This window comes from Agelaius tricolor, unplaced genomic scaffold (assembly GCF_023055355.1).
Source record: "Agelaius tricolor isolate 1412-34295 unplaced genomic scaffold, bAgeTri1.0.p SCAF_24, whole genome shotgun sequence".
Lineage (NCBI taxonomy): Eukaryota > Metazoa > Chordata > Aves > Passeriformes > Icteridae > Agelaius > Agelaius tricolor.
The window spans coordinates 5,963,943-5,988,501 of NW_027269284.1; the positions used below are offsets into that span (position 1 = coordinate 5,963,943).

At 40.6% G+C, this 24,559-nt stretch overlaps 2 protein-coding genes across 3 annotated transcripts in view; one reads left to right on the forward strand and one right to left on the reverse strand.

Moving 5' to 3' along the window:
- Nucleotides 1-16,432, reverse strand: part of LETM1 (leucine zipper and EF-hand containing transmembrane protein 1) — a 28,673-nt gene extending 12,241 nt beyond the window's left edge. The window contains exons 1-6 of the mRNA XM_071447267.1: nt 16,301-16,432; nt 12,296-12,353; nt 8,728-9,184; nt 4,021-4,164; nt 3,212-3,349; nt 10-213 (exon numbers count right to left, since the gene is read on the reverse strand). Coding sequence (XP_071303368.1) covers nt 10-213; nt 3,212-3,349; nt 4,021-4,164; nt 8,728-9,184; nt 12,296-12,353; nt 16,301-16,379 — 1,080 coding nt within the window. The 5' untranslated portion in view covers nt 16,380-16,432. The remainder of the gene's footprint in view (nt 1-9; nt 214-3,211; nt 3,350-4,020; nt 4,165-8,727; nt 9,185-12,295; nt 12,354-16,300) is intronic.
- Nucleotides 16,407-24,559, forward strand: part of NSD2 (nuclear receptor binding SET domain protein 2) — a 100,139-nt gene continuing 91,986 nt past the window's right edge. For both annotated transcript variants that reach the window (XM_071447259.1, XM_071447260.1), the window contains exons 1-2: nt 16,407-16,538; nt 17,337-17,472. The gene's annotated coding sequence lies outside the window, so the exon portion shown is untranslated. The remainder of the gene's footprint in view (nt 16,539-17,336; nt 17,473-24,559) is intronic.

Consider the following 24,559-nt stretch of genomic DNA (forward strand, 5'->3'; position numbering starts at 1 on the left):
ATGACTCACCTTGTCATCTGCTTTTATGCTCCTCAACCTCATGGTCAGCTGGAAGCGGAGGAAGTTATTTGTCCCAATTGACTGAAGTTCCAACAACTTACAAAGTGCCACCAGCTGAGGCCTGGTCAGATTGTCCAGTGTCAACTCATCTTCAAACAGTTTAGAGAACCTCAAGATCTCCTCATTACTGGGTCTTTCACCAGTTTCCCTGATCTGTGAGAAAAAATCAAACACACACAAAGCTTTTCAAAGCAGATGTTATAGTTGGGCATTATTTTGAATAAAAACACTCTCCTCGTTTGCCAAGCACTTTGCAACAGTTTTGGGATAAGAAATAGCACATAAGGATGGAATGAAAGATGTTTTAAAAAAAACAAACAACTTACTTACTTAGGCAAAAGAATTGATAGTGCTGACAGTTTCTAACAACACTGAATAATGTACTTAGGATAAAACTAACAAAACAAAAATTAGATGCACCTGTACACTAAGGAGCAGGTCTAACTGACTTGCACTGCCATGAGATACCTCAAGAAATATATATATATATATATATATACACACCTTTGAGTTAATAAATAGTTGCTGCAGGAGTTAGACTGGCAGATATTTGTTCTGGTACCATATTTACTAAATACAGAAACACATAAGATAAAGATGGGAAGATAAAGTAAGGATGGCAAAAATTTTGCAACACCAGTGTCCCCATGAAACACAGATTCAGACACTTAACTACCTACTTCTCTTCCTTTGTTACAATACTCTGGCTTTCAATTCCTAGATGTTCTGCAGCACTTCAGTGCAAATGTTTTTGTACTTGAAGTTATTCCAAAGTTTAAAGCACTATTTGGGAAAGGACTCTGCATCTTTGTGATGGCACGTTCTATGTAACTGTTTGTACAAATGCAAAGTTAAGCTCTTCAGTGATGTGTTACCAGTGAATTCCCAATCATTAAACCCAATTACTGGAAGCTGAAATAACAGTTCAAAGAAGTAGGAGAAAAATTCTCAAGTCCCATCTGGTCACAGTAAAGCATTATCACCTATATAGATGTTCATTTTTCTATTTTAAGTATGCCACCAAAAGCTTATTAGTGACATCACTACATCAAAAATCTGCAGAACTTACAATTATGTATTCCCAGTCTTAACATCTTCAGTCTAATCACAAATATAAAAAACCCTTTTCCCAATACTTCTACATTTTTTAACTCTTGTAAAGAAAACATAAAACTAGGTGACATAAAGTACAGTTTGAAAACCTAACATTACCTGTACTGCCTGACCTACCATGCCTACCTGTTTTACCTGCAAACTCAAATATTTTAGTGAACAGCTACTGAGTACAGAAAAAGGTAAAAATCAGGAGATGAGATGGCCTTGAGCCCATTAACCTCCAGGATACTTTTGTAGCAAAGAAACCATCTTGAAGAAAGAAAGGTCAAAGGCCTTGTTGTTCCACTTTGCCAGTGCCTTCACCACAGGAGCCAAAAATGGCACTTCAAAAACACAGGAAGTATTTTTCTCCCTTGTTTAAAGATGAATTTTGAAAGAGCCAAGCATGTGTTGCTTGAAAGTACAAACTGAAGCTTTCTAGTACATCACTAGCTACAAAGCAACAGAGACAAATTCTGGAATTATGCAGCAGACACATTAAGCCTGCAATCAATGGCTCTTGCAGTATCAAATACTTCACCACAGAAGCCACTGTTAAAGAAAAGCAGAAAGGTGGGAAGCATTAAAGCTCCTTCTTGTCTGACATTTATTATCCGGTACAGCGAAATGAGATCAATGAAGTTTGTCTCTGTGGCACAAATGAGAAATACAAAGCTGTAAAAAGCACACCCACACATATGAAATGCAGAGCTTGAAACTTCTTTTTTAGTCATCAGAGGAACTTGGGACTTCCTCCAGCAAATGTGGAGTGAAACATCATTTATTTCCGTGAAAATTAACGGCCAAACGTAAATTCTCAGTAGCAGTTCTTCCAGAAGAAAATGAAATGTTCTGAACATGAAGCATGAGTGGGCAAGTTCCCATAGCCTGCAGGGGCAGTGCCTCAGCCACTAACTGCTGTAACTAACCACTTACAATGTTCTGCAGATTCAAAAGAACAGAAACAGATGACTGCAGAGAGACTTCAAAGTAGGGAACTACTTTGCAAAACAGGGACTTTGCAAGAAGTTACTGACCGGCAAAATTTACCACTATGATTATGTGAGGTGATCTACGTGGCACTATCAACATCATCTTATCACCCCACACTTCATACTTCACCCTATCAACATCATCTTATCACCCCACACTTCATTCTTAGCCCTGACATGCAGGAAAATCTTAAGCTATTTGGAAGAGGTTGTAAAGTTCATGTCTGAAACCCCTGGGCTTATGTGCCTTTTTCTGTGCAAATACACATCCTCTCCAAAAGAGGGGACCACTACCTTTCTTTCAACAAAACACTTGGTGATGCTGTTGGCTCCACCTCTTATTCAACAGCCCCACAGTTAAGAGAAATCAGAGCTTAGGACTGTCCTGAGAAGACTAAGGAATGCATTTTTCATATCTCTATTTCTTATTCTCACCTACAGTTTGGTGAAAGGAAATGCTGGGAAACCTAAAGGCCATTAATGCAGGAGGCAGATGTCTGACATTTAAGTCTGTCAGCAACTGAGCTTAAATAGGAATTTTGCACAACAACTACATTCTAGCTAAACTTCAGATTATACCATATTCTAGTCAGTATAGCAACTGTGCACTTAAAAACTTCTTTTTACAAGCAGAATTAAATTTGATCAAAAAAATTTAGTTTTCCCCCCATTAAGTTTCAATCAGTTAATTAGGAAAGAAGTCAGTTTTCATACTCTCTGCTGAAAAAAAAGAGGTCAAAATCTACATAAGTAACCACTGAGCACACCATGTTTCATGTTAGAGTTAACTTATTAACAAATAAGTGAACAAGAAACAAATGAGCAGAAACATAGTGCTTCTAGCATTAGAGAGTAACAGCACCAGCTAGAACAGCAAAGTTAGTAATAGGAAAACTTCATCACACTGACAAAAAAGAAATTTTTCCTAAAAAACTACTACATTCTGTTTCTTCAAGTTGAAAAAAAATAAAGGCATGTGATGATTACCATAGACCAAAAAACCACGAAGGTTTTGGGTTTTTTTTTTTTGTAGGAAGAGAGAACATATTTTCCAAATTTTTTACCTTTTGAAAGAATGTTGAAAAATCTTTTGTAACATTTCCCTTGGCTGCTTTATTTTTTAAGGCCATCTCCTCAATGGTGTCTTGAAGGAATTTAGCCAATTCAAGCTTTACTCTCAATTCTTTCTTCAATCTTTCCTCCTGTTAAAAAAATATTTATTGTTAAAAGTTCCTGCCAGAAACACATGGACTAAACATCATTTCTGTCCCCAGACAAGTTATGTGGAGTAATTCTGGACTTCTGCTATAAAACACACATTCCAAAGGGGCTTTCACTCTTCCCAATGGACCCCAAATCACACTGAAGAGCTCACTGTGTGCTCTGAAAGTGAAAACTTGTGGGGCTCTTTTGGTGGGTTTTTACAAAGCTCTAACAATTCTGAGAAAACATAAGTGGTAGAAATAAAGTTTAAACTAAAAATAGCGTAAGAAACCATTTTAAATTTTAAGTATACATATGAAAAACTTTGTATCAAGGTTTAAGACTACAAATGTTACAATGTCTACTTTAATACAATCAGAAAAACAAAATAGCTTTAGTTCTTCTTGTAGGAGTCATAGAAAATGGAAATGAGGATAGCAGAAAAGACAAGACAGGCTTTCAACCCTGACAGCTTAGCACATATCAAAACCAGGATGGCACTGGTTCATTATTATATGTTCAAAAGCAAGATCTTCAAAATAAGGAAGATAAAAGCATTATCCCAATATTGAAAAAAACCCAACATTTTTAGACTTTTTCTAATTTTTTTACCAAGACATTTCTAATTTTTAAAAAAATATCACTGGATTATAAATTCAGACCTGCTTACCTTTTTAGACTTTGTCTCAAATGTAGAGGGAAGCATATTAGGGAACAACTTAAGAGCTACTGGAAGTAAAAATTCCATAAATGGGACAACAAGAAAAACTAAGAAAGGGACCAGGCGAAAAAGATCAGCACATATTCGAAGAAACTGGAAGAGAAAAAAAAATATTGATAAGCTAATATTTAAATACTTATTTTAAAAATGCTTGATTTGAATATCTAATTGTCACTTAGGCTCACATATATATATTTGCTATGAAGAAATTTTAAAATTACACAATAAAAGGATGTGACAAAGTTAGTGTTTTTTTTTCAAGTTGCTACATACTAGAGAGTGCTGGAGTTTCACCAGTTTTCAACACTATAGAAAGTATTTCAAAAGCCTCACTGTGTCTCAATAGGATTATTGAACAAGTATCTCATTTAAACCTCTTAAAAGCACCTGAAAACAGGAGGTGGTCATTTGTTGTCATTAAAGCTGCTTAACTTCTTTTATGCATCTTTATTTGTGCTCCACCACTTCTTACATGCATGAGCTACTATGGAATAAGTAATCAAGAATAAAATGAAAGATCCCTCCCCCTCTGCCTTATAACAATTGTAATGTACATTTAAATCCAGGGTAATGAGCCCAGCTTGGTAGATTTTTTTTTAAACCACTGCATTTCCAGAGCAGTGATCCTCTGAAGCAGGCGGTGTTTATTACTGAATCTTGAACTGCATGAAATAAATACTGTCCTTGTGATTTCTGCACACTCACAAATATATAATTATATTAGGCTGTACAGACTATTATTAAATCTTTCAGTAATTGTTGAAAGCTTCACAATTCAGCTTATATTGGGGAATAAAGATCTTCCTTGACTCTACCTCCTTTTACAAAGGAAAAAACTGGTTGTTGGGAATCCCATCAGCTCCTAAATCAGAGCTACACTCTGGTACTCCACTGCCACAGCACTGTCATTCCACATCAAGACTTGATAACCACAGCTCTGAGTGACAAAAACTGGCAGCATAAATGCAATTACACCAGTAAACCCATGCTGCCCAGTCCAGCCCCTCGCCACAGTTCATACCAATCAAGGGGAACAGCAGCAACAACCAGCACAGATCCCATGTCCTCAGGACTGATTTTCTAGAATACAAAACCTGTAAAACTTCATTCAGAGTTTTCTTACCATAAAACCAGCCAAAATCTTAAGCACTACTATATGTGGAAGGAAGGCACATGCTCTACAGATTCAGAGTCTGGCATTTTTCTTTGTACATAAAAAAAATTCAGTTTCCCAGAAGGGATGCTTTGGTCCATTGTTTTGAGGCTCAAGGATTTTTCCATTCATTCCAACAATGGAAGGCAAATGACTACCATGGAGTTAAAAAACAAAAGAAAAAGTAAGAAAGTTTGGAAGAAAATTTTAAAACCCAGAAGAAAAGTAGATTTTCCCTAAAAAAAAAGCCCTCAAAAGTTTCTATAGAGTACAGAGTTCCTATTTTTCCCCAGTCTCTATTCTCAGATAGTGTGTGCAAGTATTTCTACAAAATCCATACCCAAGGGAGCAGTTTTACCACTGGATTAAGGCAACTTAATGCTAACCTGAGAGGAGGTATAAGGAGCCATGAAGATGCACTGGCAGTCACAGCACTGATCCAGCTAAAACTGACCCATAAATACGGACAGGGGAAAAGGGATCAGTACAAACCAAGCGGGGGTGGGGCGGGAAAACTTGATTTAAGCACCAAGCTTTTCACAGCAGCACTGTCCTGGATCAGCTTTCACAAATCATGGCACCGCACCCTCGGCTAACTCAAGGGAAACAGCTTTCTGCAGGAACCTAATACAATGGTGTACGATTACACACACAGCATTTGGCAGCACAACACCAGAACCTTGTGACTCCCTGTATCTCCTGCTACAGCTGGGTATTCCACTCTTCCCTCCTCTGCAGAAAAGAGTTTGTGAAGCTGGCACACTTGCCACAAACTCCCTCGTGTTTGCCACCTCACTGCCACACCCTGAACCACCCTGCTGCAGGAGCCAGCACCAGAGCAGTTGGGGTTTTTTTACATCAGTGCCATGTTTTACTTCTTCCTGCCTTCTCTCCTAAGTGTAGATCTGTGACCCTGCTGAATCCAAACACTGACAGAAATTGAAGGAGCAGAATTTTGGAATTGACTTGTAGTTTACATAAGCAATAGGTCCCTTTGCATTAGCCGTGCTGCAACTGCTTGTTCATGTGGTTAGATTACTTGGATATCTTTCCATTATTGCCTCCAAAGAGGAAGGAAAGGGCAGGCAGAAATAACTCATTTGTCAGTCTGCATGAAGATAAGATTTCTCTAGGACTGTCAGCTCATGTGCAGCTTAATACTTTTAAAGCAGTATATACATCAATTTTTATTTTATATTTTTTAAAGTTCAGGAGGTAATCCAGCACCAAAATGTTAAGACTTCTTTAAATCAGTCAGTATACTATAATTTAAGGTTGAACTGATAAAAAAAATGAGCTGTGTTGAAACAAACTTGAACTAAGGTTTAAAAAAACCCAAAAGGGTTTTTTCAGCTGCAGCCTGGTTTGCTTTTCAGCGACCCTGGGTTCTGAACCTACCATGCCCTCAACTCCAGAGACACAATGTCCTCTTCCTCCAAATACAGAAAACAAAAAAACTTAGATTGAGAAACTAATTACTGTAGTTATTAAAGCTATTTTCTCTACATCTCCTACACTGGAATTGCATGCATATAAACACATACATACATCATTAGATAAGAGACAGGCTACACCAATGTAAACACTACTTTATATCTGCAAACAAATAAATGGCCATTTCATTTAAAAAGAGAATTAGTACTGAAAATGAACATTTGCACAAAAAGCAAATCTAGGAAGGCCAAATGCCAGACCACTACTTAAACATGAGCAAAACAGCTGTATCATCACTAGATAGCAAAATCAAATGTAATCAAATTAATAAATTCATCAATTGATGGAATATTACTGCTGTTCATATAATTTCTCAGAAGTATGGCTCAGTAAACATGAAAGAGGCAGGAAAATCCATGGTTCCAATCTTCCCCCTGGAGAATTTCCCATTCTGTTTTAAACCATGAATTAATTTGTCTCGCTTGGCTTTTCAAGCTCCCCAAAGCTCTCACTAAACCAGTCCTGCAGTCCTCACCTTCCCCTATCCTCAGTTACTCTTTCTGGTACTCCATAATCCCCTCTCACGTCAGCAGAGACTGTTTTATTTATTGCTGAGGCCCGTCTCAGCTGGATCAGCTGCCAAGCATTCTCTTGTAGCAGCCAAGGAAGATGGCAGAACTGAAGGAGCCTGAAGATGCTGAGACCATGGGGCAGAGGAGTCTGATAGGAAACCACACCCACCCAGAGACAGAAACTGCCTGTAACAATTTTTGCTATTTGTCTAACCTTGTGAATTTAGGAAGAATTTTCGTACTGCATATAAGATGTGATGGGTGATGGGTTTTAATTACACACCAAGTTGTTGAAATGTGAGCAACTTTTATCAGGAAATGATAAAAACAATGAGTAGATACTTGTATTTTTGATCATTTACTAGAAGTTTTGAGGGCAGAGAAGTGAACTCAGCACATTGTGTGTGCAGGTGTACAAACTGCAGAGAGCCACACTGCCCACAGGCAGCACTGAGCACTTTGCCCCAGAGCACACACACCTTCTGCTCTCCAGCTCTTCTTCTAAAACATCTTTCCAGCAACAGCTGAAATGCTTTTCTTTTAATAAAGGGAGGAAGACAGACTTGAATTTTTAATCTCTATAAACTGCTTAAACAGCTTGTCCTTAAAAACAGTAAAACAAGAACTGTCAAATCAGCTTGTTTGATATTTTGCCAATCAACTGAAGTTGAATATCAATGTATTCTTTACCAAAAAAAGAAAGAAATTAATGATACCAGCTCAATATTTTGCAGTCTTTTCATATATGAACCCACATCCAATGTTTTTAAATACCCATATAACTTTCCATTCTAATTAAATACAGCTATTTAATCCAAAACCTGAAATTACTATTGAAATACATATAAATTATCCAAATTTGAAAGCAATCACATTTTGCACTCCAGATTTCATTTCTGTTTTCTTTAAAATTATCAGTTGCATTTTTAGTTTCATAAATGTAAGCAACATGCCATAAATAAAGGAAATATATATGGGCTAAAATTATTTCAGATACATTTATAACTGAGATAGTACATCATCAATCATGCATTTCAGCCTGCAGCTTTTATCCCATTCAAAAGAACCCCATTAAGCAACAAATGGAAAGTGAACTGGCACAGATATAACCTTTACTAGCAGTATTTACTAGCAGTGTTTACTAGCAATGTTTCCCACTATTTTTCCAGCTGGAGTGAGAAAGCAGAGAAAATTACTGTATATGGGACATGGCTGGGAACTTGAGAACAAACCCCAATTGCTGCCCATGTGACAAAACAGAAGAATCCTCTGCCATTCCAACAAGAAAATAACAAATTTATCTTCAACAACGGGGAACATAGGAAAAAAGTTTTGGGGTAAAACCCAAAAATTTCAGCATCCACATAGTGAAGAGGAAGGAAACACAGCAAGGAATTTTAATTCTAGGAACAGAAGACAACAAAAAGCAGTAACTCAGTTCTAATAAACAGAGCAATCACTGAGGACAGCCAGAGGAAAGTGGCCTTTGCTCAGTACCTGTCTCCGCTCCCGACGAGACAAAGTGTTCCCGTGCAGGATTCTCCAGAGCATCCTCGCAGCTATTTTGGTGTCAATCCACAGCAAGCGAAACCCGTGGTAATAGTGCTTCAGTTCATCCACAATCCTCTGCCCAAGAGACTTCTTTACAACTTCCACTTCTGTTGGACTATATACAGGACCTCCTTCTTCCAGCTTCTTGTTTTTGTCCTTTAAGGACTTGAGTGACTTTTCAACTATGGAGTCATCTTGAAGGGGACGTGAAGAATGCCACCACCTAACTGGAAGGTACTGGGGACCTAAAACACCCAGGGTTGCTAGTGGCGTCCATGAGCCAGAAGAGCTCGTGAGAGTGAAGCGTATTTGCTCAGATCCTTTAGTCCAACAACAATAGTGAGCTTTTTTGGAGTAGGCGTAAACAGGAGGGACACTAGTGCAATATTTAAAGTGTACAGTCCTTCAAAAGAAAAAAGCATTCAAAAATTAGCAACAGATCACCAGCTATTTCTAGATATATATTTGCACAGATACATATATTTATGTATTTATAAAACACAAAATTTGAGAAATATCTACGGCATATTTAAGGGAAAAAGAATTTTTGATTATTAAAACCAATGTCTATACATGAAAAGAACACTTGGCTTTACTTCATGACAAAAAAAAATTAACCTGCAGGGAATTTTCCATTATATGACTTTGAAAAGGTAGTTTATTTCACTCCAATTAAATAAAGAGCAGCCACCACATATGCTTTCCATTTAGAAAGCTACACTTGAAAACTAATTGTAATTTCATAAAACTAAATGTAAATTCATAAGTAACATGAAGTCCCTTCTATTACTTCTCCCGTTTGTGCAAAACACTCAAAAAAAAAAAAAATTAAGTTGTATATTTGGGATAGGTGCTGAGTCAGAGAATAAGTACCAGAGGAATCTGATTTCATTCAAGTTCCTCTCTTACTATCTCCATGCATCCCGTTTTCCTTATTCAGCACAACCTTTTGCAAAAACTTCCATCACAGGACTGAGCTGGGACAGAGAGAAACAACCCTCATCTACCTTGTTCAGAACTTTGTTCTTTTCTTTAATTAAATGCAAACTGCATTTAGCAGGGAAGCACTGCTCAAACACCACTAACACTCCTTACATACACAGAAGAACCACTCGTTATATGTAAGTAGGATTGTACATGCTTTTAATAAAAGATGGGACAAAAATAAAATAGTAGATAAAATATTTCATATAAATGAGTTCCATTAGTGTCCCTCAAACTGAAATACCAGCAGTAAGACATCTACAGGACAGAACTGACTGAGGTGTTTTCTTCATGGAGCCAGTGAAAAACAAAAACCATGAAAACAAAATCAGAATGTGTTTTTGTCTTCAGTCAATGAACAGAAAATAGGTGAAAGTGGCTTTACAAGTCTTAGTAACATTCTAAGGAAGAAAATGTTTATTATACACTTAAAAGTGCCTCACTCACTCAATTTTCAGACAGAAACACTTTTTGAATTTAATTATTACACGCTCAAGAGAGTTTTAATTTACTTTAATGGTTCTGTCTACACAATGTTATTCAAATAGAGCTTTTTACAAAAAAAACCCCACTAAATTATTACTTTTTAAAGACATACTATTTTCTAGTTTAAACTGAAGTTTTAGCATCTGACCATTTAGTGGTCAGACAACTGCTGGAACATATACAGTTACACAAAACAGTCTCTTGGCTCACATTTGCACAGATATTAACGAATAAGAATTACAGTTTAATTACTTTAGGATAATAAGCTACATATTCAAAACCAGATTAAAACACCTGCATAAATCAATCCACCCTGACTCCAAGGCATTTCCCAAAAGCAGAGCTCCAGGCCTACAAGCCAAGTTCCACCTACATACATTGACACTCTTCTGCATGCAGAGAGGAAGAAAGTTCTGACAGCAGAACTGGTTCTGAGTCTGCAGGGAATAAAAATATTGCAAGAAATGTGCTTCTCTGAACACACTTTCACAAGAAGGATGTCAGACACACAATTCCTATCCCACCTGTCCTCAGTACTTATCACTAGAGTCCCCTGCATTCAGATCTGTGTCACGTGGGCTGTGGGCATTAGTTTGATATATTTTAAGTGACAACATTATATTAATAGCAGCTTTGATTGAGGAAAAAAACCAAAACAAAACCACAACAAAAAAACCTCAAACCAAAACAAACAAAAAACCCCACCCCAAACCTTCTCAATAGAATTAGATTTTCTGTCCCAATATTCTGCTGCTCATTTCATTACAGAACCATAGAATGGTTTGGGTTGGAAGGGACCTAAGGATCACACTGTTCTGCCACAGGCAGGGACTCCTTCCACTATACCAGGTTGCTCAGAGCCCCATCCAGCCTGGTCTTGAACCAGGGATGGAGCATCCACAAATTCCCTGGGCAACCTGTTTCAGTGCCTCACCAGCACAGATCAAAGAATTTCTTCCTTATATCTAATCTAAACGTAGTTTCTTTAATTTTAAAGCTATTCCCCCTCACCTTGTCACTCCATTCCATTGACAAAAGTCCCTCTCCAGCTCCCCTGTAACCCCTTTAGGTACTGGAAGGTGCTGTAAGGCTTCTCTGGTGCCTTCTCCATGCTGAAGAACCCCAATTTTTTCAGTCTTCATAGGAGAGGTGCTCTAGCCTAACAGGTTTAAAACCATAATTTTCCAGCTTCCCAAGAGAGGTCTTATACACTAACACAATAAAAATAGATATTTGAAAAGGTTTTATGTATTTAAAAAAATTAATCATCATTAATTCTACAGCAAGTGATATGGAACTAACATGTCTAAAAAATAATTGGTTTGTTTTGTATTAGAGGGTTGTGTCTAGGGACACATCCTTAAGTTAAAATGAAAACTCAGGAAATCGAAGAATAGACCCTGTATCCTGAGCAGTTAGTTTATAAATACAGAACAGAACCAGTATTTTAACATTCCAAGGAAAGGCGTTAGGAAATTCTTATCTACAAGTATGCCTTGTGAGCCAAGTCAGGAACAGAGAATGGATTCTGCCAACATTCAACTCCTTCAGCTCCATAAGGGCACACAACAGCTGGATTTGTTTTCAGAAGAGGACACCATCACCCAAGGCTGCAACATTCAATAAACTCCTTTCTTTGGTTTAACAGAGATCCCACTCAGATGCTCTGCACTCTTATCTCTCAACTGTGATTTTCAACTAGCTGCAACTGAATGTTTACTCTGTGGAACTCCATGGAGAAAGCATGCAAGAAGCTCATCAGATCCCATTATGACACCTGGAATCAGCCAAGACAGACACTAATATTCTACTGCTTTCACATCAAAAGTGAAACAAAAAGGGAGGAAGTGGGCAAAAGGGGGAAGATTTCACTTTCTTTCTCCCACACACAAGCAACCAGGTGAAGCAAGTAATACTCAGACTTCCTTTAATCTGTCATGAACACAAGCTGGAGCTAACATTTCAGCACTTTGTCTAGATTTAAACCTACATTCTATGACAGTATACTAACTGATAGTTCAGAAAAATGTTCATATTTACTCACATTTTGTTTGCCAGCCTCAGGGATGTGCAGCTAAGACATGCCCGATCTCCCAAGTTACCTAGAAAAATACCAATAATTAGCACCTATTCTGAAATTCAGGAAGACATTTATCCATGTAGTGAACTGCACACAAATATGAGTGAAAAGATTAGGCTTTACATAGAAATGACTACGTTTGAAAGCACAAAAAAGATGTTGCTTAACATTCAGAGTTGAATTCTGTGGATGTCTGAGGTTGGGTTCCTCTTGTTCAACTGTCTGAAGACAGGTTTCCAAGTCCCTCAGGCAAGAAACTGTATTGCAGAGGAAATTCACTGAAAGCAAATGTAATTTTTTAACAGCTCTACGACAACATAGTATCAGATGATCCAAATGGAGCCCCTGCCAAGTGTTTAGGATTAAAATGGCTTTTTGGTTTTAAGCAAAACAAATAAAACACAAGCAGGAACCTAAAGAGACTTCACTAGAGAGGTGGAACCAGAACCACAACACCATTTCAATACATTGCTGCCCATTTTGATTAGCACCTGGTAAAAATAGCTCTGCCCCATGATCTCTCTGCAAAGGATACAAATTGTCTTGAAGGGAGGGGTGAGAGCCTGACCCAAAGCATGTGAGAAGTTAACTTTCCAGAAAATATTGTATCCCTCAACATGAATTTTATTTGAAACACTACTTCAGTATCAGTCCTAATAGCATCTAATAAAGTCCAAAAGAGGGGCTGACACCTATATATGAGCACCCTCTATCCAGGTACACAGACAAGCAGCATCCATTCTGGAAATAAATTGAGAAGATCCTCGAATCATGAATCATCTAAGTCACGTGCTTCAGTAAAGGGCCATGTCCGAAAGTCTTCCAACCACAGAAGAAGCATAAACCACATAAAATGCTACCAGTCTACAGTCACTGAAAGTCATCCCTGATTTCACTAGAAAGGAATTCATCTTCCTAAGGCAACTTAAAAAAATAAATCTTGTATTAACATCTTGCTACAGTAACTCAATGGGTAGCTACTGCCAAGAGCAAAAAGACTTCTGGACAGATCATAAAAAAAAAAAATCACGCAAGCAAGACTTCAAATGTGTTGACTGTTTTTAGTCAATCTTTCCAGAATTCACTGTAACCAAAGTAAAACTGGAAGGTTGGACAGAGTAGGCATACTGTGGTTTGCTTCTCCCATCTGGAACCTACCACTTCTGGTCAATCCTAAGAACCAGCAGGATATAGAAGTTATTTGAGAGGTCCATAGTACCCTTTCCCACCATCAAAGCCAAGAAGAGGCCTATGACAGAACCTAAAGTAGACATCTGTATCACCTATGAGACACATGTATCACCTATATGACACCTATGAGAAACACAGCTCCCAGTGCTGATGGCCAAAAGCCCTCCCCAACAAAACACCCTAATTATTAGGGAAAAGAGATGCTGCCAAAATCAGACGGGACAATCAGAAGGTATAGAAGATAAGTGAACTTATCTGAGGAAAATCTTGATAATCAAGGGATGTCCCATGCTAAGTGGGCTTTGAAGAAATTACAACAAAAGCTGTGGCATTACTAAGTCAAAGGATTTACCCATGTCAAGTGGGTAAACACACACTGTTATGGCACTTTGAGCCAGGGAAAAACTGTCTATTTCTGGCTCAAAAAGCAAGCCCTGAGAATCTGTGAAGGCATTGTGACACTCTCCAATATTTACAGAAAGAACAGTAGCTAAATAACAACCCAACAGGCCAAGCCAGAAGGACATCCCTGACCTCAAGGTGCAGCTGAGCAAAGCAGAGAAGTGCTCAGTGTCTGCAGGGATAAGTCACAGCACAGTAATCTGTCTCAGCCAAGTGCCAGGAAACCCACAAAGCCTTGTGTGCCTAAAGCAAGGGTCCTGCCAGGAGAGGACATTGCCTGCTATGGACAGTGCCCCTAGAACAGGAGGGATGATCTGGAACTCAACTGGCTTGGAGTTTCTCAGATAAAACTCCATAGCAGGCAAGACACTTTCACCTCACTTACCTTCTTTCCAACCAGGCCTATTAAATGTTAAGGAAGAGGTCAAAGAACAAAATTCCAAGGTTACCATAAGAAAACATGCTGAGCTTCTTGTTGTACAGCACATTCAGAGTGTGAACAGGCTAACAAAAAATGTTAATTCCAACTTTGCCAGTTTTGACCAGAGCTCTTTAGGTTCTGCAGTGTCTCTTATAACCATACACCTACGGGTAAACCAGCCCTGAAATAAAAGATATACTTCCTTCAAAAAGGGGCAAAGTCCATAATCCTTGCTTCTGGGATAATACAGACATCCAAAAGCATCTGAACAAGGTGAACATTGCTCAACACTGCTCATTTAAGAAACCTGCACTGGCTTAGTAAGAAAGAAGGGCAGTAGTGCCAGAGAAGCTGTATGTTAACATGTTCCTCATGGAAAAGTAGTCACGGGAAACTTCATACATTAAATTTAATGAAGTATGAAACTCAAAGTTTTTAATGTAGAATAGCCATACTGTTACTATGCTTAGAATTCTTAAAAATAAAATGCTATCATGAAGTAAGTCCCTAGAGAAGTGTAAGCTTGCAGTACTTAACAGTCTGATCTTCACAGGAATAACGTTTAGGATTCTTAGAAGCACTTAGCTTTAACTTAATCTTAGACTACTTACACGTAAAGCAAAGAAGATGAGCTAAGTAAAGCAAAACAATACAGAAAAAAATACAACATACAAGAATGTGTTAATAACAGATTAACACCCCAAATAAAAGTATTAATTGTATCATTACCACAGTGCACCACAGCAAACTAATTATTTGATTCTATCACAGCATTTCAGCTTAGGTTGTCTAAGATTTATAACAACCAAAATTGCAGTGATCATTAGCAGTACTTTTTATGCTATGCCACAAGAATAATCAAAGCATCCATCTAATTTGAAGGTACATGGATGTGCTTTTTCCCCATTTTAAATAAACTGGGTGGTTAGGATACCCCAGGTTTTTGTTCAGGATACTGTCCAGGCTTAACCTAAATAAATGACTCTACAACAGTAGCTCACAAAACCTATCAGTCAGAGGAAGATACCAAACTTGAGTGACTATTGGTAACCAAGAGGACAGCTGTTCTTTGCAATGAACAAGCATCCCTATAGCTCATCAGGTCTGCCTGGATGTGAGCGTGCAGCTGCTCTGCTCTCAGTGATAGCACTCCCATGACAAGTCGGGGCTCAGTGACAGGCAAGTCCCCGCTCACCCCTGCCATTCCAGCTCAGGGCCCTCCCTGTGTCAGGAACAGGCAATTCCTCACTCACCCCCTGCAATTCCAGCTTAGGATGTAAAGAGCAGCCACAGGCCCCGAGTACCTCACAAGTTATCAGTTATTTAATTTTGTTGCCACAAAGCTTCACCAACCAGAGATATTTAAACTGCCAAATTATCTTCATTATTAATCAGTATCACACAATGCGCTTCCGTTTTATTTTCCTAAGCTTCCAAAGCCATTTGGAAAAAGGCAAATTCATATTTCGTCCCTAACACAGACTAAGAAAACACCCCCTTGTGCTTTCATAGAGAGAAGAAGCACATAACTAGTGACAGTCCCACTTCACACCCAAGCCGCGCCGAGAGCAAGGCAGGCAGGACCGAGACGTAGTAACTAACGCGTTCCTGCACTTTAACAAAAAGCAAGTGTGTTTTTCCCTTCCCCAGCCAGCCGGCATCTCGGAGACACGCGTGTCCCACTGCCCTTAGGGTAACTCATCCCATCCAACCACGCTGCCGCGGAAGCACATGCGAGGAGGCCGCAGCAGCCGCCGAGCGTGGGCCGGGCCGGGAGCAGCGCCAGCCCCGGCGGACAGAGCGGCGGGGACCCGGCCGCGGCCCTTCCCTCCCGCAGCGGCCTCTCCGCCCACGCCCGGAGCCCCCCAGACGTCTCCGGCCGCTCTCCCCCCCCGTTACCCTCCCGGCCAGGCCCGGCGGGCCGGAGCCGGCGGGCGGCCCGCGGGGAGCCTCACCGGGCCGCGGCGGGCGGCGCAGCGCTCGGGGCAGGCGGCAGGCGCGCCGCCCGCAGCTCTGCAGCAGCATGGACGCCATAGCGGCGCTCGGAGGGCGGGCGGGCGGCTCCGGCCCCGCTCCTGTCCCGCCGCCCGGGCCGCGGCGATCCCCACACGCCCAGCAGCGCCCGGGAGCCGCGTTCGCCCGGCACCGCCCCGCGGCGCCGGGCACGTCGGGAGCCGTAGTCCGGAGCGCACGGTGAGAGCGGCGGTGGCGCCGGGCGGCGGGGATGGCGTCACCGAGGGGCGGGCGCGGCTGCGGCTCTTCCCCACAGCCGCCCGAGGGGAGCTGCGATGGGCACCGGGGGCTGTCCCTGTGCTGGGGTTTCTTTTCCTGAGCGCGGCTCGCTCGCAGGCCATGGTCCCGCCAAGCTGGGAAGGCCGTAGGCCGTGCCCGCTGTGAAGGGCGTGCACCGGTGCCTCACGGAGCCGCCCAGAGCGCCGTGGCCACACATAACCCCGGCGAAAAGTACAGCGCTCCGGCAGCGCCCGGTGCTCTCCTCTTGGGCAGAGGTTGGATCGGGTGATGCCCAGAGGTCCCTCCCAGCCCTCTCGGCCCTGTGATCCCGCGCTGGGTGCGGCCGTGTGCCCGCACGCCAAGGCTGGCGGCAGCATTCTCCGGCGCACACGTGTGTTGCTTGTGGATCTCGGGGTGTGGCAGAAAAAATGGCTTTCTGGTGGAGCTGCGATGGTTTTTAATAGGAAATAGCACATAAATCGGTCAGTTGTCAGATGTGCCACGCTAGTGCTGGTTAATAGTTGGACTACAAGCAGTATGATAATTCTTCACATGCTAGTCGAGTCCTGGCCAGCAGTAGGATCGCTTATCAAATATTTCAGAACTCAGTTAATGCAGTATTATCTGGTACTTTCTTTGTTTTTAACTGTGTTGGTAGATGCAGCGAATAACTGCAGAAATTATAATTTAATCCGAGAACAGTGACATTTTACAAACTGTGTACATGAGGTTTGGGTGTTAATGCCTTCCTTGTTCCAGAAAAAAATGGGGGAAAAGCTGCTGGGACTGTCTGTGGACAAGATGGCTGCCAGCCCTGCCAACAAGATGGCTGCCCCAAGGACAGGGCTCCAGGGGGACAAGGGAGCTGTGGGACCAGACCTCTTCTGCCTCACAGGTAACTCACAACACCAGGCACTTGGTCACCTCTACACCTGCCTCAACCCCAAAGAAAATATATGTTACTTGACCTTATACATAAGGGGTAACAGAAGAGTTCAGGTTTGACCCAAAACATGACTGAAAACAGTGTCTCATAGCAATAAAAAGCAAGTGAGTTTGCACTTTATCTGTTCATGCTTAGGACTAGACAAATGCACGAAATTAGTTGGTAATTTTATGGAGTTCTTTTATGTTTTTAAAGAAGATGCTCAGGGTTTCTCTGAAGTACAAAAAAATTTAGATGAAATTTATATTACTTATATTTAAAATTCAAAAGTATTCGTGAAGATGGACTATGCAATTGTCTGAATGTAAAAAAAATCACAACACTTTTCTCACTAAGCCTGTAGAAATCCTAGTGTTAATTACATTTAGTGATAATTAACAAATTAATGGATATTACTAGTTATATTCTTATTAAAGCTGCTTTTAAAATGTTAGGCTCCCAAATGTACTGCAAGATTTTTAGCCAGCTGTGTTTGTTTTACAAGTATTTAAATATGTACTGCATTTAAATGGTTAAAATTATTTAAAATGTGCAACTTGACAATAGTGCTTTAGGTTAATGGCATAAAAAAACCCAAATGAACAACATCTTCCCAATCTCCACATCTCTCACTAGACTGCGTTTGTATCTTTCTCTTGTTATTCTTTTTTTCTTTCTGGTTGGCTGATAACAAAACCAAATGAAATGGGGCAACTAATGGCAGTTCCTCTAACAAAGCTGCTTAATTATGTAGAAACATTATATGAAGCCTATACAAGAAGAATAATATGCTGTGAAGTCATTAAACTATTGACAAGAGGTTTCAGACAGCAAACAGATGATTACAGAGGTCTCAATACATTTATGCAGACAAGTAACCAGCCTTTCAATAGTTTCATTAAATTCATTAGTATTCAGGGTAGCAGACAATGTAGATGCATGGGTCTTTTCAGAGCTGAATTCGTTATGTTTTTGTACAGTCTTTTGTTCCAGATTTGTTTGTACCTGGAAGTTACAGGGTTTGCTACTGTATATGAAAAGGATTGATTATACATTCTGTGAAAATTTCCCAAATAGATACAGTTTAAAAATACTAATTGATTGTGTTCATTTACCAAGCGTTGTGAAGTAATGCTTAAGAAAAGACTGAAAATTAAAAATTTTCAAGTATTTGTACAAATTGCTCCCACAGGAAAACTGAGTGACTGTAGGTGGCACATGGGCCTTCCACAGGAGTCAGTTTTTGTTTTAAAGAAAAACACCTTCTACAGGAGCTCACAGAGAAAACACTTATTCCCAAGAATAAAACACAATACCACATAGTTACTAACGTTTTGGAGTTCTGTAAAAAAAAATAAAAAAATCAACAGCTACACAGCCATTTTAGACCTGGTTCTTAAAGCAAAGATGTTGTCTGGAAAAGTCGTCAGCCATCTTGCTGAAAAATCTGTTTTCCAGCAGGAATAGGATGAGACAGACTGAAAGGAAGAAATACAAAGCCTTCTTTCTAGATGGATATAATAGGGATCTGAGAATCATTAAAATAAATGTAATATTTGGACAAAACTAAGATTACTATTTCATGTTAAATATTTTTTTTTGCCTGGATATTAAATAGAAGCAAAAGCAAGGTAGGAGTTGTCTAAGCCAATCCAAAACAACCTCCAAATATAAGGAAATTTTGATGGTTTTTATAGGCTGTGTGAGTACTGAAATGTGTATTTTATTGCTGTATGAGCAGAGCCCAGTGATATCACAGAGGCAGGACTGTTTCACTTGTCTGAGAGAGGTATGATGCATAAGATCTATAAAAGCACAGAACAACCCTAGGGCTCTGCAGTGCCTGTGCAGACATGACAAAGGAGCAGATGAATCTGTATTTTTTATTGAGGCAGTTTAGAAATCTATCTAGAAATTGGGGGGCAAGTGTTGATATGAACAAGGAGGAGAACTGTAAGTTGGTCACCCCTTCCCTGAAGACAGGGCCCAGGAAGCTCTCCTAGATCCTGTTGATGTTTTTGAGGATTGGTAGCAGCTCCCCCCACGCCCAGCTTGAGGTGCCCTGTAGCCTGTGACAGTGGCTGTGTGACAGTACCGAATCTGTGACAGTACGGAATCTGTGACGCTCCTGCCCGGGACACAACCACGGGCTGGGTTCCCCAGCACACCCCGAGGACAAACGGAGCTGGCAGGAAGGGCTGCAAGATGGGATTCAGGAGCGGGAGGGGGGCAGTGTTTGGTGCTCTGGCTGTAAGTGGGAGGAGGCGGGGGCGTAATTAACATCTGATGAGCTGGGAGGCACCTTTGCCATTTCACTGCTGCAACATGGTGTTTGTGTACACAGTGTGACTCAGTAAGCTACGTGCAGTACAGGTCCATAGACAGTCCTTCAGAGTAGAATTATGCTTTTAGGCTGTAGAATCTGTTTCCATGGCAACCCCCAGGTTGTCTCCCTGAATAGGTTTAACAATACAGGATTAACCTCATCTTTATTCACCAGTGTTCAGCGTAAATGTGAAGAAAGGAGGGGGAAAAGGCATTACTGTGTAGCAAGTTGCATTAAGTTTCTACTCCAGGGAGAAAGGCAACAGATTATTAGTAGTTTTTTAAAGAAAATACTTCCATTCATGGTCAGGGATTTTTAGGAGAGATTCAAGGGATACTGAAGCCTGTTGCTCTGTCAATGTTACACCCAAAGGTAAAAGTTCAAGTGGTGGCTGGATTACAGATTTGCTGTATGTACGTCCAGGTCACAAGTTCACTTCTGTCTGTAAATGTGCCAAAACAAAGCAGCCCTGGCTACACATTAGCACAGAAACAGGCTGCCCTGGGTGCCTTTTCAAACACTGCCCTAAAGAACCACACAGAGAGTACCTGGATGGAAATTATGTGCTTCAGTCATTCCCCTTCAAGGATAATTAACAACCTGCTCAAATTCAAGTCAAAAAGTGGTATTTTAAAAGATTGCTTAGGCATGACCCAAATCAGCAACACAAAATGCCATACAAATAACATATTAGGTTGTCATTAGTTAAATTTGGCATGCAGGTGGGCCAAGAGCACAGCTGGGGGAGCAGAAACAGGTAATTTTGAAAATCTTTACAAATTGAGGGAAAAGCATTTGCAGTTCAGAATGAAAACCACTGAGGTTCTCCCTTTTCCCAGCAGATGGAGCTTATGTGAAACAGGAGAAGCTGCACAAAGAGAGACTGGGGCACTGGAGGAACACATGGGGAGAAAGCCACAAGGTTCTGGCCAAGGCAGGGTCAAGCAGAGGGAGAGCAGGCAGTGTTCAGGCTATGTGCACAACCAAAAAAAAACCGTGAATGTAGCCATAAAAAGCAAATTGATTTAGAGAAACGAGAAATACAGAGGGAGAGGAAAAAGGAGTCTCTAGTGTTACAAACACACCTGTTAGCTCCAGCTGATATGAGAAAGACAGATTTTGCTGCAAAATCATCAGTGCTGTATTTAAGTAACCTGTTGTGCCTCCAAATGAATCAGTTTGATTTTATGAATTACAGGAATTAAAACTATGCATTTAGAGTTATTCTTGATCTCCAAGATTTTTTAGGCTGTAGGGTTTGCAAGTTCCTGTCTGTAATCAGAAATGCAGAAAGCCAACAGTCTTATGTCATTATCTGCCTCTCAGAGTTAGGTCTTTAAGAAAACACCAAATGTTGTATTATTGTCAATAAAAGCCCTAAATCTGCCACCACTGCTTTTATGCACCCATCAAGAAGCAAAACAAGAAATGCATGTGACTGGGGAGGCTGTCCTCCACCCCATCCCAGATTTTGTAGACCTGTTCCTGCACTCCTTGTATATCACAAAATTCTTGGTAAAGTCAAGCAGTGTTATAGGAGTACTGGAAAGACAGGAGGTCCCTCCAAAACAGATACCCTTCAGTTTGTGTCCATTAAAGAAATACCATTTTAGGAGCATTTTTACCTTTGTATTCTAAAAAGGAGAAAAAGTGCTATTTCCAAGGGCCATTTTAATGGCAGCAATGTAACTTACTTTAGCAATTTTGCAAGGCTGAGGCTCCTTATGGTAAGTTCTGGTTTGGAGGGGAGCAGGTTACAGCCAGCACATGCACACAGCTGTATATGACCTGGTGCAGGCAAAATGCAACATTGTCCCATTGTCCCCCAGGGGACATATTTGTGCTTTCTCTGCCTCAGAGGAGGTGAGCAGAGCTAAGCATTTCTGTTAAAAGAGCAAATGAAAAATACTGAAGATGGATATGTTCATTTGCTGAAGCCTGATGCTTAAAATTCCTGTGTAGAATTTAGCCCCCTCGGGCCTCTGCTGTCGTTACCTCTTTCTTGCTGGTTTTGATGATGATCTTATCAGTCCTGGCTCATATTTTCCCTTACAGTCAGCCTGAATAACCCTACCAGAATGTGTCTTTCCAACCTTTGAATTCACTGTCTCTTATTTGCCTTTCAGCTTTAAACCTTCTACCTTTCATAATGCAGACCAAGCCTGTAACACAGATCTCACACTTTTCCATCCTGTTCTCCTTGACCTGACTGACACTCCTATCTTCCACACTGCCATACAATGACCTCCCCATTCCAGCATGCAAGCCCACAGCCCCTCCTTTATTCAAGTCAAAGAGCTGCTTTTCTCAAGAGGCCTCCCCACAGAGATAATGAAAAGCAGATTAAGAGATTTAAAAAAGGAGTTGGTTCCTTTGGAATGGTCAGTGTACTTTCCCTTTCTACAACCATGCTCTCTACTGTAAATTTTCCAAATCACTGTTTGTCTGGATCTCTGTGCCTTGACCTCAGCAGGACCTAAGCTGTTGGGCCCCAATTCTACACATGCAAATGCATGCCATGTCCCTTTGCTATCAGAGACATTCACACAGCGTGGTAAAGGATCAGTGCAGTTATGTACTTGTAACATCAAATCCTGTTTCTTGCCAGATAACATCATAAAAGGCTTGGATAGAGATAAAAATTAACATTTTAGTCTTTGTTTTTGTGAGACAGAAAGAATGGTAACCTCCAAGTCAAGTGAAGTGGCAGCTCTGTTGACAAGACTTGATTTGTAGCTATATGAGAATCTTGAGGGGAAATACCTGTTAAAATGTGATGTGAAGCTATAGAAAAACAACAAAGAGCCATCAGCACAAGTACATCCCAGTGGTGCTTTGCCAGTATCCTGCCTTTTTCTTGTGTGGCTGAATTTCAGGCACCAGAAACAGAAGACGCTTTGTCTGGGCTTTCCCATGTAATCAGCAACCTCTCTCCTGCCTGTCTTAGGCCTCTATTCACTTTATTATTATTATAGTATCCCCTAGAGACAGACTTGGGAGGCATTCACCCCCAAACATCCTGTTACCTTCAAGCAATTAGGTATTTTCTCAGTAACACATTATATGCTTTAATCCTGTTGCATGTGTGTACAAAGCGTGGCTAGCAAGTTGTATATGTAAGAAAATACCAAGTTGACGTAAAAGAGCTTTGCCATTGGATTTGATCAGTATCCAGGGGAAGTAAAAACCCCCAAAGCAGGCACTCTCCTCTGAAAGCAATTTCAGGAGGGAATTTTGTGTACAAACTGAAGGCTTATCTGGGGTCTGCAGATATTTAGGAGTTCATCAGCTGGATAGAGCAAGAGGAGCTCATTGGGACTAATCTGTGCAGCAGGTAAAAGTGAGCCGTCCAGCCTGCTCATCAGTCAGGGTGGCAAGCCTCACACTCATTCCTATATGACACATATCAATCATTTTCTTTTCTAATCACTCATTCAACAGCTGAAAAAGGAAATATGCCCAACAGATATCAACAAAAAGCTGGCTTAGCCAGCAGAGCTTCCCCGTTGTGCCAAGGGAACAACCTTCTCCCCTCTGCGAGGCCTCTCCTCACAAGGAGCAGACATCTAACTCTCCCTGCAGCCTCTTTCAGCGTGCCAGCTGGGAATCAGGGCCCTGGGCACAATCCCAGCACCTGTGCCTAGTTTTCTTACAGAGCACAGCCAGCTGGTCTGCTAGGTCTGCAAATGTCCTGTATTCCCTATTTCTTTTCTGTGGATTGCTTTGGATAAGCAATGTGAATGTGTTGCTTATATTTGGATTTTGCAAATTCATTGCTTTACATTTACCTTAACCTGATTTGTTTAAGGATCATATCAGGCCACTGATAAATAAAGTCATGCCATGTTTTTAATAATTATTAAACCAGGGTTGTTGAACCAGTAGTCCTCAGAACCTCCTGTAGTATTTTTGAGGGAAGTTGAAGGTAAGCAGGATGTAACCACAGGCCACTTTGGAAACTATGACATGGAGTTTGTGAGGAAGAAGTGTTTTTGATGGCTGGTGTTTGTCAGCAAACTTTTCTGGCATTCCACATGGTAGCAGAGACTGTATTTGACCCTGAGGGTTCACAGGCATTAGATAATTGGTTTGGCTCTTACTTAGTTCATGTTAGACTACTCATTTCTATCTGTGACACCAAACTATCAACTGCTAACTTCCTGTGTGGAAATAATTATGCATCTTTTCCAAGTTCAACTGTTTCCAACAGTTCTTATGCAGAAAGGCAAGGTTAGAGTTAAGACCACTTGCATTTCTAATAGCTTGACTCTGAAAAGCCTTCATATTATTCAAAAATCCTAGTATCAGTGGAGCCAGAGTGGGGTTAGAATTCTGTTCTGCAACAGGAAGGGGACATACAGAGGTCTGGAAAATTATGAAGGTGGGAGGAAAATTAATAAAAAAATGGTTATTATTGCTGTTCATAATGCCATATTAATTAAACCAGTTTATCTGGGAGCAGGGTTTAAAAAAGAACAGAAGGAAATATATTTTCATATAAACTCATTGCCACAGGATGTTCTCAAAATATAAATAAATAAGCTCAACAAGAAAATAGATACACTCAAGGGATCTAGGCTTAATGAAGTCACTGGCACATGCTTGTCTAGCTGCAGTGTCCTCTTTGGAAATTAGGAAATCCCTAAACTGCTGATTTTTAGAAGCATGAATGACACAAATGGGTAGGAGCTGCTTTTCCTATAATCTGTTTCCAATTCTAAGCATCCATTA